Below are 14,747 nucleotides of genomic sequence, written 5' to 3' on the forward strand. Positions count from 1 at the left end.
ACGAGCCCTTTTTTTCATTTCTTTATTTCAATTATTACAATTTTATTATATTAAACTATCCTCAAAATAGAATTCTAGGTTTTCTGACAAGGTAACAATAATGGAAAATTTTTCATGCATCCTCCATAAATAAACTAATTTATGAGATTATTTTCACTTATTAAAAAAATCAACATATAAAGTTCAATTGTAATGAAATCCCCAAAAAAAATTCATATAATTTTATATTATTATATTTAATTGATTTAATTATAATTGATGGTGAAATTTAGTTTTGTACAAGTGAAAATAAAATCAAGAATTAGTTTTTTCTGGTTGCATGAAAAATTTTCAATCATTGTCACTCTGTCAAAAAACCTAGAATTCTATTATGAAAATATTTTAATGTAATAAAATTTTAATAACTAAAACAAAGAAGAAAAGCTTCGTAAATTGGATGTTTGAGAGAAAAATATAAAAATTCATAAAACAACTAAAAAAAATAGAGGATAACTTCAGTTTGAAATTCCTTAAATACCCCTTGTGACCTCATCAATTTTTTAATAATTTTAAAATTTTAGTAATAAAATAATAACAATCGAAATATTAAGTGATAAAATGTAGTTGTCATAAATTATGATGATAAATGGATATGTCAAAAAAAAAAAAAACTTTAGTGGATATTTGGTTAATATCCTTTAAAAAATAAAGGAGGGAGGGGCCTGGGGCCAGTGGGTAACTCAATCTGGAAGGTGGAAGCTTGTGCAAATGGGCTTATGGCCAGCAATGTTAATTCGAATGCCGTATCCATCGCCTTTGTATCTCAAAATTGATAAAGGGTAAAGGGACAGGAAGAAAAGGAATTAAAGCCCATGCCATCATATATGAGGCGCACGGGACGAGATATGGAATAATAGAATATTTTCACCAGCTGTGGTGCATGAAAAAGATCCGTTATGTAATATGACATGTGAATAAAGCAAACAAATCTGAGGATTTGAATTCAAATTAAATCCGGACATTACAAAATCGATAGATTAATTAGATAGACCAAACAGGTCCTATCTTAATTCTTAAGGGAAAGTATATAGATCTCATTATTTCAAAAAATGAATGATACACAAACTTTTAGCCATAATTTTTCATGTTTCTAAGATATTAAAATTTATATATTTTTTTAAAATTTTATTAAAATATGATGTTCTCAGTAAAGAATAATCTAAATGTAAATATATTAAGTGCAAACTACAACTCCTAGAAATAAAAATTGGTTATCATCACATCTTTGAACTCTAACGAGTCATGCCACCTTCCACTTTTGCAGCCAATCGTTTCTGCCTTGCCATGTTCCCATGCCAACCTTATATTTAATTCAAGAGCAACAAAAAAGCTTAATTAGAACATTATTAACAGGATATTTACATTTTAGCATTGAGAAAAAAGTTTTACGACACAGTTTTTCTTTATTATGATTGGTCAATTTCAAAATGAATCTATATTCATTCAAATGTGGGAAAAAAAATTACTTATTATCTGTATGCTTCAATTAATTATAATAATTTACATACATACATGGCGAACACTGAATAATTAACAAGTAATGCTCTAGGAGCACCAAAGACATTCTCTTCAAATGTTTCTAAGTGGGCCCACAAATGACAGTGTGTTGTTCCAGGTAAGTGTTTTTCTCGTATTGAGAAAATGGAATAATATCAGAAGGCAAATACTAAGTTACAATAATTGTAACATACATCTCTCACGTGAACCACATAAATTGTGGGTCCTACAATTTTGTGTGGTTCACATGAGAGATGTATGGTACAATTATTGTAACTTAGAGACTCCCATATCAGAAATGTACGTAACCAATAAAGAAAGAAATGAAAGTAATTAGACCTATAGACATGTCAAAGCCCTGGTGGGTAAGCTCTCTATATTCTTGACACAAAGAGCATTCCTCACAGCAACAATGGATGCAGCAATCAGTGCAGGGACTCTCCTCCAAGAAATATTGTCCCCTCAATTTTGATCGGTAGAAGCACGAGTACAGGCACGAACATCCCGTCAGGCACAATATTATGGCGTAAAGCGATCCACTCACTCCACATGCTGCGCCATTTTATATTTTCATTAAAAACACTGTCCCAATTAATATTTAAGCAATAATATGCATGTCGGTTCAATTATCATAGAAAGAAATTACACTAATTAATATCAAATTAACTTACAAGTAGATCCTCTGTCAACAATTTCAGCAATACGTCCGAAAGCAACGCAGGGGCACCAGCACGTTAAGCAACCTGTAAGAGAATATATGTTTTAATTAATTACTTAATTAAACATGAAAATAACTAATTAATTGGTATAGAAACGATTAAACTAATCCAAGAAGCGACAGTATATTACAAGAGCTAACGTCGTCACAGCAATCACAGAGACCCGTGGACCAAGGTTTTGGTGCAGAAGCAATCGCGTTATTGCTTGTGGTTGTGTTGGCCAAACGGGAAGCAAGTGGCGGTGGTGGCCACGGTGGAGGCTGTGGACATGGCGGCGCTGTTGGTGCCAATGATGGTGACTCTTCATGAAAATGACCAATTGCATTTGAAGAGTACATAGTGTTGGTTTTAGAGGGAACAAAGAAGAGAGTTTGGATTTTAAATTCCAACGAAGTCAAGAACGTGTCTCTTCAAGATGAGAAGCCGTTGTGGGACCGTTTTAATTTTATAATGTAGATTCTGTTCTTGTAGTAAAATGGGCCTCGTCTAATATAAATGGACTGAAGGCTTTCGTTATAAAACCCAATTAGTTTTCGACTAGTGACAGTTTCACCCCCCCCACCCCCCCCCCCCCCGTTTTGTTCAATATTACCCACAATTAATATAATCTATACTGTTTGCCTGAACTTCAATAAAATCAATAATTTACACAGTTAATTAATTAATTTTTCTTTTGTATTCAGGTCTAATGTTTTCGCGATAATTTGGTCATTTTATAAAAAAATAAAGAAAATTTATCAAATTAATCTTATACTAAGGTAATCTTAATTGTCAAATATGATCAAGGGGACTAAGGGTCAATTTGGTAATGTTACAGTTTTTAAAATAATTGCTATTATTTTGTGACGTATAAGCAATCAACCGTGAAGAGAGTCATTTAAAATGTTTAGTAAAATTTATTTTTAAAAGTGTTGTAAGTTTTAAAAGTAATAACATTTGTTTGATAAATTTTACTGTTAAAGTGCTGTAAGAATATAAATGATTGAATTGGACATAATGTAGAATAAAATTTATTTACACATTTATGCACATGTATATCAAATATTTTTATACTATTAATTTTATTTTTATTTTGTTATCTCAATATAATTGGTAGTAATAATAATAATCTCTTTAAAGTTAATGACTTTATTTCTTAATTAATAAGGATAATTTTAAATTTTTATAATATATGTGAGGCTATATATGGAATTGTATCAAGTTTAAAAGTGATTCTCAAAATCAGATTTTGGAAAGTTGCTTCTTTCAGGTTTTTCAAAATCTAATGTAAAATAAAGTGTATTTTTAAAAGTAATTTAAAAAAAATTACCAAACACCAAAATTAATTTTTAACTTTTTAGAATCACTTTTAAGTATCTTAAAAGTAATTTCAAACTAGCCCTAGATGACAAAAAGAAAACTAGGGAGAATGTACTTGATTGATTATCCAAAATACTAAATGCTGTGTTTGGTCTAGTTTTTCGAATGGTGTATTTACATTTGTTTTAGAATATGAATAGTTAGTTTTCAGTGAATTTGAAAGCATCTTTATTAGTTTAGAGTGAAGCTATTGTCACCTCTCAGAAATTCTCATCAAACACCACTTTTGCATTAATAAATCTATCTTTATTCATAATTACAAAAATGGACAAATAGGGATACAGTTGAACTTAGCTCTTATCTTCATATACCACATTTATCATAATATTTTTCAGAAAATTTCTTTTATTTGAAATGTTATTTCACATAGACTACTAATCACTTAGACTACTAATAAGTATATTATAGATTCGAAGATATATATATTTTTTAAAATGTCAATTGGAAATTCTCGATAAGAGGGATGTTTATTAGTATTAGGGGCTGGAACTCATGTCAATTGCGAAACCGCTCATTTTTTGTCAAGATTCCTAGTGCAATTCGTAAAGGAGGAGTTATTTTGTTTAAATAACTAAATTTAATAATTCAAAACAATTTTTTTGTGAATTTATATCCTTAATTATCTAATTCATCTGCTTTCATTATCATATTTTTCTTCCACTCACTAACGGTCCAGTTGGTTTGTTGAGTATTCAACAAATTTTTTTCACAGAGATTTTCAAAATACTTGTGCAAATCTCGTAAATCTTTGTTATTGTGTCCAACTTCGAAAAAATTAAATAACAACGACAAAAGAATTTTTAAATTAAAATCTACAGAAACATGATAATAACAAAATAATAATAATTCTAAGCATACATGCTTCTATACTTCGTTGCTTTAAATTATTTAGAATTGAATCAAAGGTAAACTAATTAAATTTCAAAAAGGAAAAGAGGTTTAAATGTTTGGTTGAATGATATTTTAATCTTTTAAAAGAATGTGTTGGGATTTAATTAGATTTATATGTCCTTAAATGTAATTTACTTTAGTGATTAACTTATAAATACAAAAGACGTGTTTTTAAGGACAACGAGGGGTGCCAACGGCTGTACTCATTTGTTTATCGTGAAACTAATCTTCAAAAAAGAAAACATTAAAATGTGTCTTGATAATTTGTTAGCAATTACGAAAAACAGTGAAAATACGCGGGGACAAAAAAAAATGAGTACATTCATCAGGGGACCCACCAACAGCTTAATGGTTAGGGATGACAAAAATTCCCACAGGGACAGGTACCCTAGGGGATTTTTCCCATTTAGAGAGGGTATGAGGGTAATTTCATACCTAATTTCTTATTCGGGAAAGGGAGGGAGAAAATTTTTTACCCAATTTCTTATTCGGGGAGGGGGTGGAATCCCCATCCCCTACCCATTTCCCCATTTTAATTTTTAATTTTATTTTTATTTTTTAAATTACTAGTAAATAAATAATAAATTTTGAATTATAAAATTATAAATATTGGTAAAAATAAAAAATAAAAATATTTATATTATTAAACTTTTAGACATAATTAACTGATTAAAGTCCTAAATTTTTATTTAGGACATTAAAAAGGGTAAATTCTATTAGCCCAAAAATTTTGTTTTAATTTTAATATTTATTAAATGTTTTAAACTTAAATCTATTTTATTTATTTATTTTTAGATGTTATAATTGCCCACAGCAAATAACAATTTTAATATCTAATCTAATCTAATCTAATCTAATATAATATTTGCTCTTGATTTGCTCCGACTTAACTATTATGCTGTAAAGGGAATAGTCCACATTTATAAAGTGCCTAGGCCACCATTGAAAAAGTTAATTTTGAATCTAAATTCGATTTTATTTGTAACAATTTTGTATTAGACTATTAATTTATTCACGATAGTTTGTAAAAGAAGTTTGTATCTCTTATATGCTGCGTTACTTACTAATTTAATGTATGTGACTTTTGTAATGGATATTAATGTAAGATACTTTTTAAACTTTACTTTTATTTGAATTTTTTATTTTAATGTGATTAAGTAAAAAAATATGTATTAGTTATTCGGGGATCGAAAACCTTTAGGGATCTCCTATTATTATTCAGAGAAAAAATATGAATTCTCTCAAGTATTTCTGACGAGGACAAATAGGAGATGAAAACATACGCAAAATATTAAAAATAAATACAGAGCAATTGATCTCCTCCCCTCCCCTTCCCATTGCCAACCATATTAATGATAAATATTGGCATTTCATTCAGAAAAAAAAAAGTGAAAAAAATGCTGACCCATGCGTTAATAAATGCATGCAATGAAAGAAAACGGGGTTTGGTGAATTCGAAGTTGTTCTAGGTCCAGGCGTCCATTAAGCTTTGATGGAGTATAGCTGGACAAAGTAGATGTTTTTAGAAATTAGAATTATATTGTTGATAATTATGACTTTTGAGTCGCTTTAGCTTGGAAAGTATTAACGACGTTAGGTGGTAACCGGTAACGGCTGCTTGTTTGTTTTCGCAATTAATTATTATATTTTATTGTTTTATTGTACAAAGACCAAATTATCCTCAATCAACAATAGTTACCAGGTGAAATTTCGCAGAATTTTCAATTTATTACAAGTGCATTGAAATGCGTCAAAACATTTGGGGTAGGCTAAGATTTTTTGTTTTGAATAAGCCAGGTCTTGAATATTGGCGCTAATTGTATAAAATAGTAATTGCGTGTCGTAATATTCCAAGTGATTTTCATGTGAGCGCTGCTATATGCCCCGAAAGTTAACCCCGAATTTGCGCCCCGAATTTGCCTAAACAGTGCGTTTTAAAATGGTCACTTTTACTTTTTTATTTCACGTGTTTGAGAAGACTGGAGCTGTTTCTATGTACGTGTTTCTCTACCTTTTTAATTACACGTGTTTGACAAGACCGAAGCACGTGTTCCTCTTCGTTTCAACCCAACACTCAAGAATATATGCAGGCACCTTGGAATTGGAACTGGAATTACGATCCAGTCCTTCGTCGCCAGATTTATTTACGTTTACGGCCGCCATCCATGACGGTAAACACCGCCTGCTTCCATCCCCAGCTCCACTGCCACTGCCGCCGACTCCAATCATTTTTTTTGCCACAAATAATTTTACATAAATTCAAACTTCCGAATTTCGTTAACGAAATTAACTCATGATTAATAATGTATAATAATTGCCAATTTCTACAACATATAAGTTCATTACGGAAGCAGTTGTAGTCCAACGATTCTTCACCACCAAACCAAATCGTCCCGTTCGATCAATATCCAATTTGTTGAAAAATAAGAAAGCCACTTGCATTTTGCTAACAATTTGTCAAGGTTAGCCGAAATGTTGAATTCAAATTTGAAGAATTTGTCAAGCATGTGGCAATTTTTCAAAGAGCTACCAAACATTTGAAGAAAAAATAGAAAGTTGGCAAATTTGTCAAATTTGCCAAATGGACACCATTGACTATTTGCTTAGGTTAGGTGGAATAGTAAAAGGGTTGGTGCAATAGTGCCATTATTTTCCCTATAAATAGATGGCACTTCTTCCATTCTAAATCATCCCAAAATTGTTAAGCTTATAAGTTTCTAAGCTTTTGAGAGAAGTGAGAGAAGTGTGTCTGAGGAATTCATCTTTCCTGCAGAGTGTGAGAGTACTGGGTATATTTGGGTTTCTGGGAAGTGAGATTCGTTACTCAAATATTGTATTCTATTAATTGTTAAATAAACAATTATTCTTTCTTACCTCCGTGGATGTAGGTTTAATTACCGAACCACGTAAATTCTTGTGTCCTTTATTTTTCAGTAATTTTTGGTGCGCTTGATTCCGCATTCCGCGCACAACAAGTGGTATCAGAGCCGACGGTTCGTACTTGGGGGGATACGGTACTGTTCACGTATACGGTACTATTCCCGTATACGGTACTGTTCACATACGGTACTGTTCACGAATACGGTGGAGACGGCCATTTGTACTTGGGAGACAGTCTATTGTAAGTAGTGTGTATTTTTGCATGTCTAGGAAAGTTCTGTCAACAAAGGCGATAAGAGTCTAAGGATTCTGGTTTTTAATTGGGACCGAGTTCCCGTCCAGTTTCCTGGGAACTATCCTGGTGCATTTATTCACGCGAAATTAACATCATAGAGGCTGTTTTTCAAGTGGAAATAGTTCGTTGAAAAAATGGTAGAAGGTGAAACTTCCAGAATTGGGGAGAGATCTACCGAGACTATTTCAGGAGACACTTCAGGTGGGAGGCGAGATTTGTCAAATCGCTATTCAGCACCTGTTATAGGAGGCCAGAAGATCGATGTTGAAAAGTTTGATGGGAAAATCAACTTCGGCATGTGGAGGCGCGAAGTTATGGATGCCCTTATTCAAATCGATCTCGATGTTGTCCTAAAAAATAAAAGACACTTGTATGATGAAGAAATTTGGGATCGTATGAACGAGAAAGCCTGTGGTAAGATCAGATCTTGTTTGACCAAGGAGGTGAAATACTTGGTGAAAGATGAGGAGTGTGCAGTGACTTTGTGGCGTACATTGGAAGAGAAGTACCTGGTGAAAAGTCCTGAAAATCGTCTTCATGCAATGAGCCAAGTATATGGCTTTCGAATGAAGTCTGGGGTGTTAATGCACGATCATGTTTCAAGATTTGAAAAGTTACTTGCTGATTTGAAGAATCTTGATGAAGATATTAAAGATGAAGTCAAGGCTATGATTCTGTTACACTCACTACCAGAGGAATATAGCCATTTTGTGACTACTTTGATATATGGGAAGAGTGTGATCGTCTTTAAAGATGTTTGCACAGCATTAACTAGTTTGGAGATTCGGAATAATGATAAAAATTCTGAACGAGCATCGTCTGAAGCTTTGGTGAGCAGAGATTGGGCGATGGAGAAACAGAAGAAGCGTGGTGGAAAGAATTCTCGATCCAAATCGAGAAGCAGAAATATAGCTCGAGATGAGTGTGCCTTTTGTCATGAAAAGGGCCATTGGAGAAAAGATTGTCCAAAGGCTCAAAAGAGAGATGGGAAGAAACCAGCAGCAGCAAACATGGCACGGAAAGATGAGAACTCTGATTATTCACTAAGTATTACTCCTGCAGCATATGTGGCTAGTTCGAGTGAGTGGATACTTGATACAGGAGCAACCTATCATTTGTGTCCTATTAAAGAATGGTTTACGGATTTTCGTAATCTGGAATCCGGTGCAGTTATGATGGGGAATAATCAACCTTGTCGCACAATGGGGATAGGAACAATTCGGCTCAAAATGTTTGATGGAATGGTCAGAGAACTCAAAGAGGTTAGATTTGTTCCAGAGATAAAGAAAAATCTAATTTCTGTGGGTGCTTTGGAAGCTAAAGGTTACAAAGTTACCATTGAAGATGGCACAATGAAGTTTACACATGGGGCTATGGTGATTCTGCAAGGGGTTCGGCGTCACAATCTGTACTATTTGAAGGGAGGTACAACTGATGAAGCAAATGTTGTTGAGGCGCACAGTGACACCACCAAGCTATGGCATGTACGACTGGGACATGCAGGAGAGAAGTCTTTGCAAACTCTGATGAGGCATGGACTCTTAAAAGGTACCAAAACCTGTAAATTAAATTTCTGTGAGCATTGTGTAGTAGGCAAGAAAACAAGGGTCAAGTTTGGTACAGCTAATCACGATACTCGTGAGATCCTTGAATATGTTCATAGTGATGTATGGGGACCAACCAAGACTGCATCAATTGGTGGAAGCCATTATTTTGTTATATTTGTTGATGATTTCTCTAGACGTGTATGGGTGTACACCATGCGAGCAAAGGATGAGGTTCTAGAGATTTTCGTGAAGTGGAAGAAATTGGTGGAGACTCAAACTGGCAGAAAGATCAAAGTATTACGATCTGATAATGGGGGTGAATATACTTCTGATCCATTCTTGCAAGTATGCCAGAACGAGGGTATTAAAAGACATTTCACGGTGAGACATACTCCGCAACAGAACGGTGTGGCTGAGCGTATGAATCGTACTTTACTGGAGAAGGTACGATGTATGTTATCTAATGCTGGTTTAGATAAAAAGTTTTGGACTGAAACTGTGAGCTATGCAAGTCACTTGGTAAATCGGTTGCCTTCTGCTGCAATTGGAGGTAAAACTCCTATGGAAATGTGGTCTGGAAAGCATGCACAAGACTATGATTCCCTTCGTGTATTCGGGTGTCCAGCTTATTATCATGTCAAAGATGGTAAACTGGATCCTCGTGCTAGAAAATCTATCTTTGTGGGATTCAAAGGTGGAGTAAAGGGCTTCAAGCTTTGGGATCTCGAAGACAAAAAGTTTGTGTGTAGCAGAGATGTCACATTTGATGAAGCTTCAATGATAAAAGCTTCAAGTTCTCAGCAGGTGGAGAACAAGACCACAGAGGTATTGCAGCGGGTGGAGTTTGATGCAACTCCATATGTACCAGTTAGTTCTACATCAAAGAATGGTTCAACTATGGAGGTGACACCTAAAGTTGAAGAAGAAATTGTTTCTTCTGATGTCCCACAAAATGAAGAAACAATTGATGATGTAGATGATGATGATTTTATAGCAACAAGGAGGCCAAGAAGAGAGATAAAGAAACCCGGATGGCTTACTAAAGATATGGTGGTAGCCTATGCACTTCCAGTTATTGATGATGACATCCCCAATACTTTCGGTGAAGCATTACGCAACAATGAAAGTGATCAGTGGAAGCTAGCCATGGAGGAAGAGATGAAATCTCTCAATCAAAACCAGACTTGGGAACTTGTAAAGTTACCAAAGGGGAAAAGGGCTATTGGCAATAAATGGGTCTACACCAAAAAGCAAGGATCTCCGAATCAAACAACTCCTCGATACAAGGCAAGGCTCGTGGCAAAAGGTTTTGCTCAAAAGGAAGGTATTGACTACAATGAAGTTTTCTCTCCAGTTGTAAAACATACTTCCATTCGTATCCTACTTGCCTTAGTTGCAGAATATGAGTTAGAGTTGGCTCAGTTGGATGTTAAGACGGCGTTCTTACATGGAGATTTGGAGGAGGAAATCTATATGATTCAGCCTTGTGGTTTCAAAGTTGCTGGAAATGAGAATCATGTATGTAGGTTGATTAAATCTTTGTACGGACTGAAGCAATCGCCAAGGCAGTGGTACAAAAGATTTGATCAATTTATACAAGGGCAGAAATTCACCAGAAGTGAACACGATCATTGTGTTTACTTTAGAAGACTATCAGATGGAGCTTTCATCTATTTGTTACTCTATGTCGACGATATGCTTATAGCTTCGAAGAATAGAGATGAGATCGAAAGATTAAAGAAGCAGCTGGCTTCTGAGTTCGAGATGAAAGACTTGGGTGATGCACAGAGAATACTTGGGATGGAGATTCGTAGAGACAAGAAGAATGGAAGCGTATGGTTGACTCAAAAGTCTTATTTGAAGAAAGTGCTAGAAAGATTCGGTATGGATGACAAAACAAAACCGGTATGTACACCTCTAGCTCCTCATTTCAAATTAAGCTCTTCTTCATGTCCTAGATCTCAAGAGGAGCGCGATTACATGGCTCGTATTCCATATGCTAGTGCTGTGGGTAGTCTTATGTATGCTATGGTATGCACAAGGCCCGATATATCTCAAGCAGTGAGCATGGTTAGTAGATACATGCACAATCCGGGTAAAAATCAATGGCTTGCGGTAAAGTGGATTCTCCGATATCTGTATGGGACAGTTGATGTTGGGTTATTGTTCAAGAAGGATTGTGGTCAACAATGTGTTGGGTATTGTGATTCTGATTTCGCTGGAGACCTTGACAAGCGAAGATCAACAACGGGCTACGTATTCACATTGGGTGGAGGTCCGGTTAGCTGGAGGTCGATTCTACAATCGACAATTGCTCTGTCCACTACGGAAGCAGAGTATATGGCAGCAACTGAAGCTGTAAAAGAAGCTATCTGGTTGAAAGGCTTGTTAGGTGATTTGGGAGTAATCCAGGAGAATATTGCGGTCTTCTGTGATAATCAAAGTGCGATATTCCTTGCGAAGAATCAAACATATCACGCTCGGACGAAGCACATAGATGTGAAATATCATTATGTGAGAGAGATTATCGAGAGCGGTGTTGTGTTGTTGAGAAAGATCGATACCAAAGATAATCCATCAGATATGTTGACGAAGGTAGTTTCTGGAGTTAAGTTTCAACATTGCTTGAAATTAATTCAAATCCTTCGATTGTGTTAAGATATGTCCTTCGGGAATTTTGAACTACGGTTGGCTTGATCCCAAATTTTGGGTACGTAGGCAGTCACACAGATGCAGCCACTTTGGGGATGATGGTTCGTTGGTTGTCGGCTCAGATTTGGACAAATCTTTGCCGAGGTGGAGAATTGTTGAAAAATAAGAAAGCCACTTTCATTTTGCTAACAATTTGTCAAGGTTAGCCGAAATGTTGAATTCAAATTTGAAGAATTTGTCAAGCATGTGGCAATTTTTCAAAGAGCTACCAAACATTTGAAGAAAAAATAGAAAGTTGGCAAATTTGTCAAATTTGCCAAATGGACACCATTGACTATTTGCTTAGGTTAGGTGGAATAGTAAAAGGGTTGGTGCAATAGTGCCATTATTTTCCCTATAAATAGATGGCACTTCTTCCATTCTAAATCATCCCAAAATTGTTAAGCTTATAAGTTTCTAAGCTTTTGAGAGAAGTGAGAGAAGTGTGTCTGGGGAATTCATCTTTCCTGCAGAGTGTGAGAGTACTGGGTATATTTGGGTTTCTGGGAAGTGAGATTCGTTACTCAAATATTGTATTCTATTAATTGTTAAATAAACAATTATTCTTTCTTACCTCCGTGGATGTAGGTTTAATTACCGAACCACGTAAATTCTTGTGTCCTTTATTTTTCAGTAATTTTTGGTGCGCTTGATTCCGCATTCCGCGCACAACACAATTTACCGTAAATGAATGCAGCTAACTTGGCAAAACCCACGCGATGACGCCCAAACGAACTCCTCGTGCGTAAAATCAAACGCTTCCGTCACTTTAAATCCTCGTGCGTATAATTGAACCCAAGCTTCTCATTTGGGAAGGTTGTACACTCTCGCTTTAATTTATTTATATCATCCTTTTTGGTTAATTTAAGAAAAAATAGAAAAAGAAAAAAAATGGATCGCGCCATTCACAGAACCAAAATCATCAAAAATCATCTCTTGCAACCAAACTCGGATCAAATTCTCTAGCAAAAGTTAAACGAGAGAGATTTTGCGGGTGTAAGAGAGACTGAGAGAGAGATTTTGCAGAGAGAGATCGTGAAAAGCAAAAGTTAAACGCAAAGTTAAATGGTGCGTTTTTTATTTACCAAAACGGTGCGTTTCAATTCGGGGTGCAATTCGGGGTTTAAAATCGGGGGAAATAGCTTTTTCCTTTTCATGTACATTCATTTTCGTTGCCAACGTACAAACAGCTAACAATGGTTCAATGGTCAAAATATTTTTTTTATATAAATGGAATGACATTTTTCTCCTTTATTTCTTAGATTTATCTGTTAATCCTTATAATCTCTAAAATACTTCATTAATTTTATAATGTCAAAACTTTCGGTGGAAAAAATATGCGACAAATCAATCAGGGTTGTTTTTTTTTAATTTTTTATTCTATAATTTTGACGTCAAGGGTTATAATATGATTTTATGAAAACTACATCATAGCAACTAACCAAAACCGGGAGGAGGAAGTGTCTATCTAAAAGCAACGACAAAAAAAGATTAATTAAGACAAAGACAAGTAATTAGTCGGTCAATTGCCTAAAAACAATGACCAAACATTTTCCATTAACAGCACCGATATTCTCACAAAGCTAAGCACAAAGCTTTGCACAAAACAGTTCGTTTTGTGCAAAGTATAAAAGCCATTTACACTTGCAAGCAGCAACACCACACACGCACGGAACAAAGAGTGCAGCAATGTTTCTCCCGTCTCTGTCTCTCTCATTCTCCCTATTTTATCCCCCACCACACCGCAGTGCAGCAACCATACTAATGCTCATGATGTTACGAATGATACAAACCTTCCCATTCAGAGGAACAATTGTTGCAGCCCTTGGCAATCATAAGCAATTTTGAAGAACCCAATCAAACCAAACTGAGAAGGTCTCTCATATAAGAACAAAATTCAAGCAACCATAAGCAAAGCAATCAACGTTAATCACCAAATTAATATATGCTCTGTAAAATAATTTGAAGACCACGATATCCTTAACAAGAACAATAACCATTCAAAATCTATGAGACCTCAAAAACATATTAATTAATCTTTAACAATTAAGCAGTCTGCATCTTTAATTACAAATTAATCTTTAAGCAATTAAGTCGATTGTGTTGGGGGTTAGAGAGCGATGCAGCTGAGATCGACAAAATGAAGACAACGGAGCCGAGAGAGTGAGGGAGATCAGAGCCCAGGGAGCCAGTTAGATGCTTCAAGTGAGAGACGAGAGAGCTGTCACTGTTGCTACGTCGTGAGGGAGAACGGAGTTGATATCGAGCTTGTGTGCACACGGGAGAGAGAGAAAGATGTTGCTGTGTGGTGGGGGAGAAAAGAGGGAGACGGGAGAGAGAGATGGGAGGAACGTTGCTGCATGATTTGTTGCGTGCGTGTGTGGTGTTGTTACTTGCACGTGTGAATGACTTTTATACTTTGCAGAAAACGAACCGTTTTGTGCAAGGCTTTGTGCTGAGCTTTGTGAGAACATCATTTTCCATTAATTAATGCAAAGACAAGTCATTGGTCAACTTTTGTGAAACATCAATAAAGATAAACTCAAATTAAAAAAAAACAACTAATAATATCTAGTCAGGAACAACCAATTAAACTAAATGAAATTTGAAGTTCCTATGCAAATTCACCCAGACCCAGAGACTAAACAAATGTTGTAATTGTGTATACGTAAAGGAACTTGATCCATGACTCAAGAGATAACATACATAAAACAAGTAGCAATAATTAATAATGCATCCAAGGTACCCCAATTTGTGATAATCAGTAGGTCAACCTTTGCGAAACATCAATAAAGATAAACTCAAATTAAAAAAAAACAGTTAATATTA

The 14,747-nt window shown here is 35.0% G+C and overlaps 1 protein-coding gene across 1 annotated transcript; it reads right to left on the reverse strand.

Moving 5' to 3' along the window:
- Nucleotides 1-1,828: 1,828 nt before the first annotated feature.
- On the reverse strand, nt 1,829-2,602 carry LOC102621888 (protein PLANT CADMIUM RESISTANCE 2-like). The gene is made up of 3 exons (XM_025100712.1): nt 2,386-2,602; nt 2,208-2,279; nt 1,829-2,088 (listed from the first exon to the last, which is right to left on the reverse strand). Exons 1-3 carry the CDS (start codon nt 2,591-2,593, stop codon nt 1,829-1,831), a joined length of 540 nt encoding a protein of 179 aa, XP_024956480.1. The 5' UTR covers nt 2,594-2,602.
- Nucleotides 2,603-14,747: the final 12,145 nt, after the last annotated feature.

The sequence above is a fragment of the Citrus sinensis genome, chromosome 4, assembly GCF_022201045.2.
Source record: "Citrus sinensis cultivar Valencia sweet orange chromosome 4, DVS_A1.0, whole genome shotgun sequence".
Taxonomy (NCBI): Eukaryota; Viridiplantae; Streptophyta; class Magnoliopsida; order Sapindales; family Rutaceae; genus Citrus; species Citrus sinensis.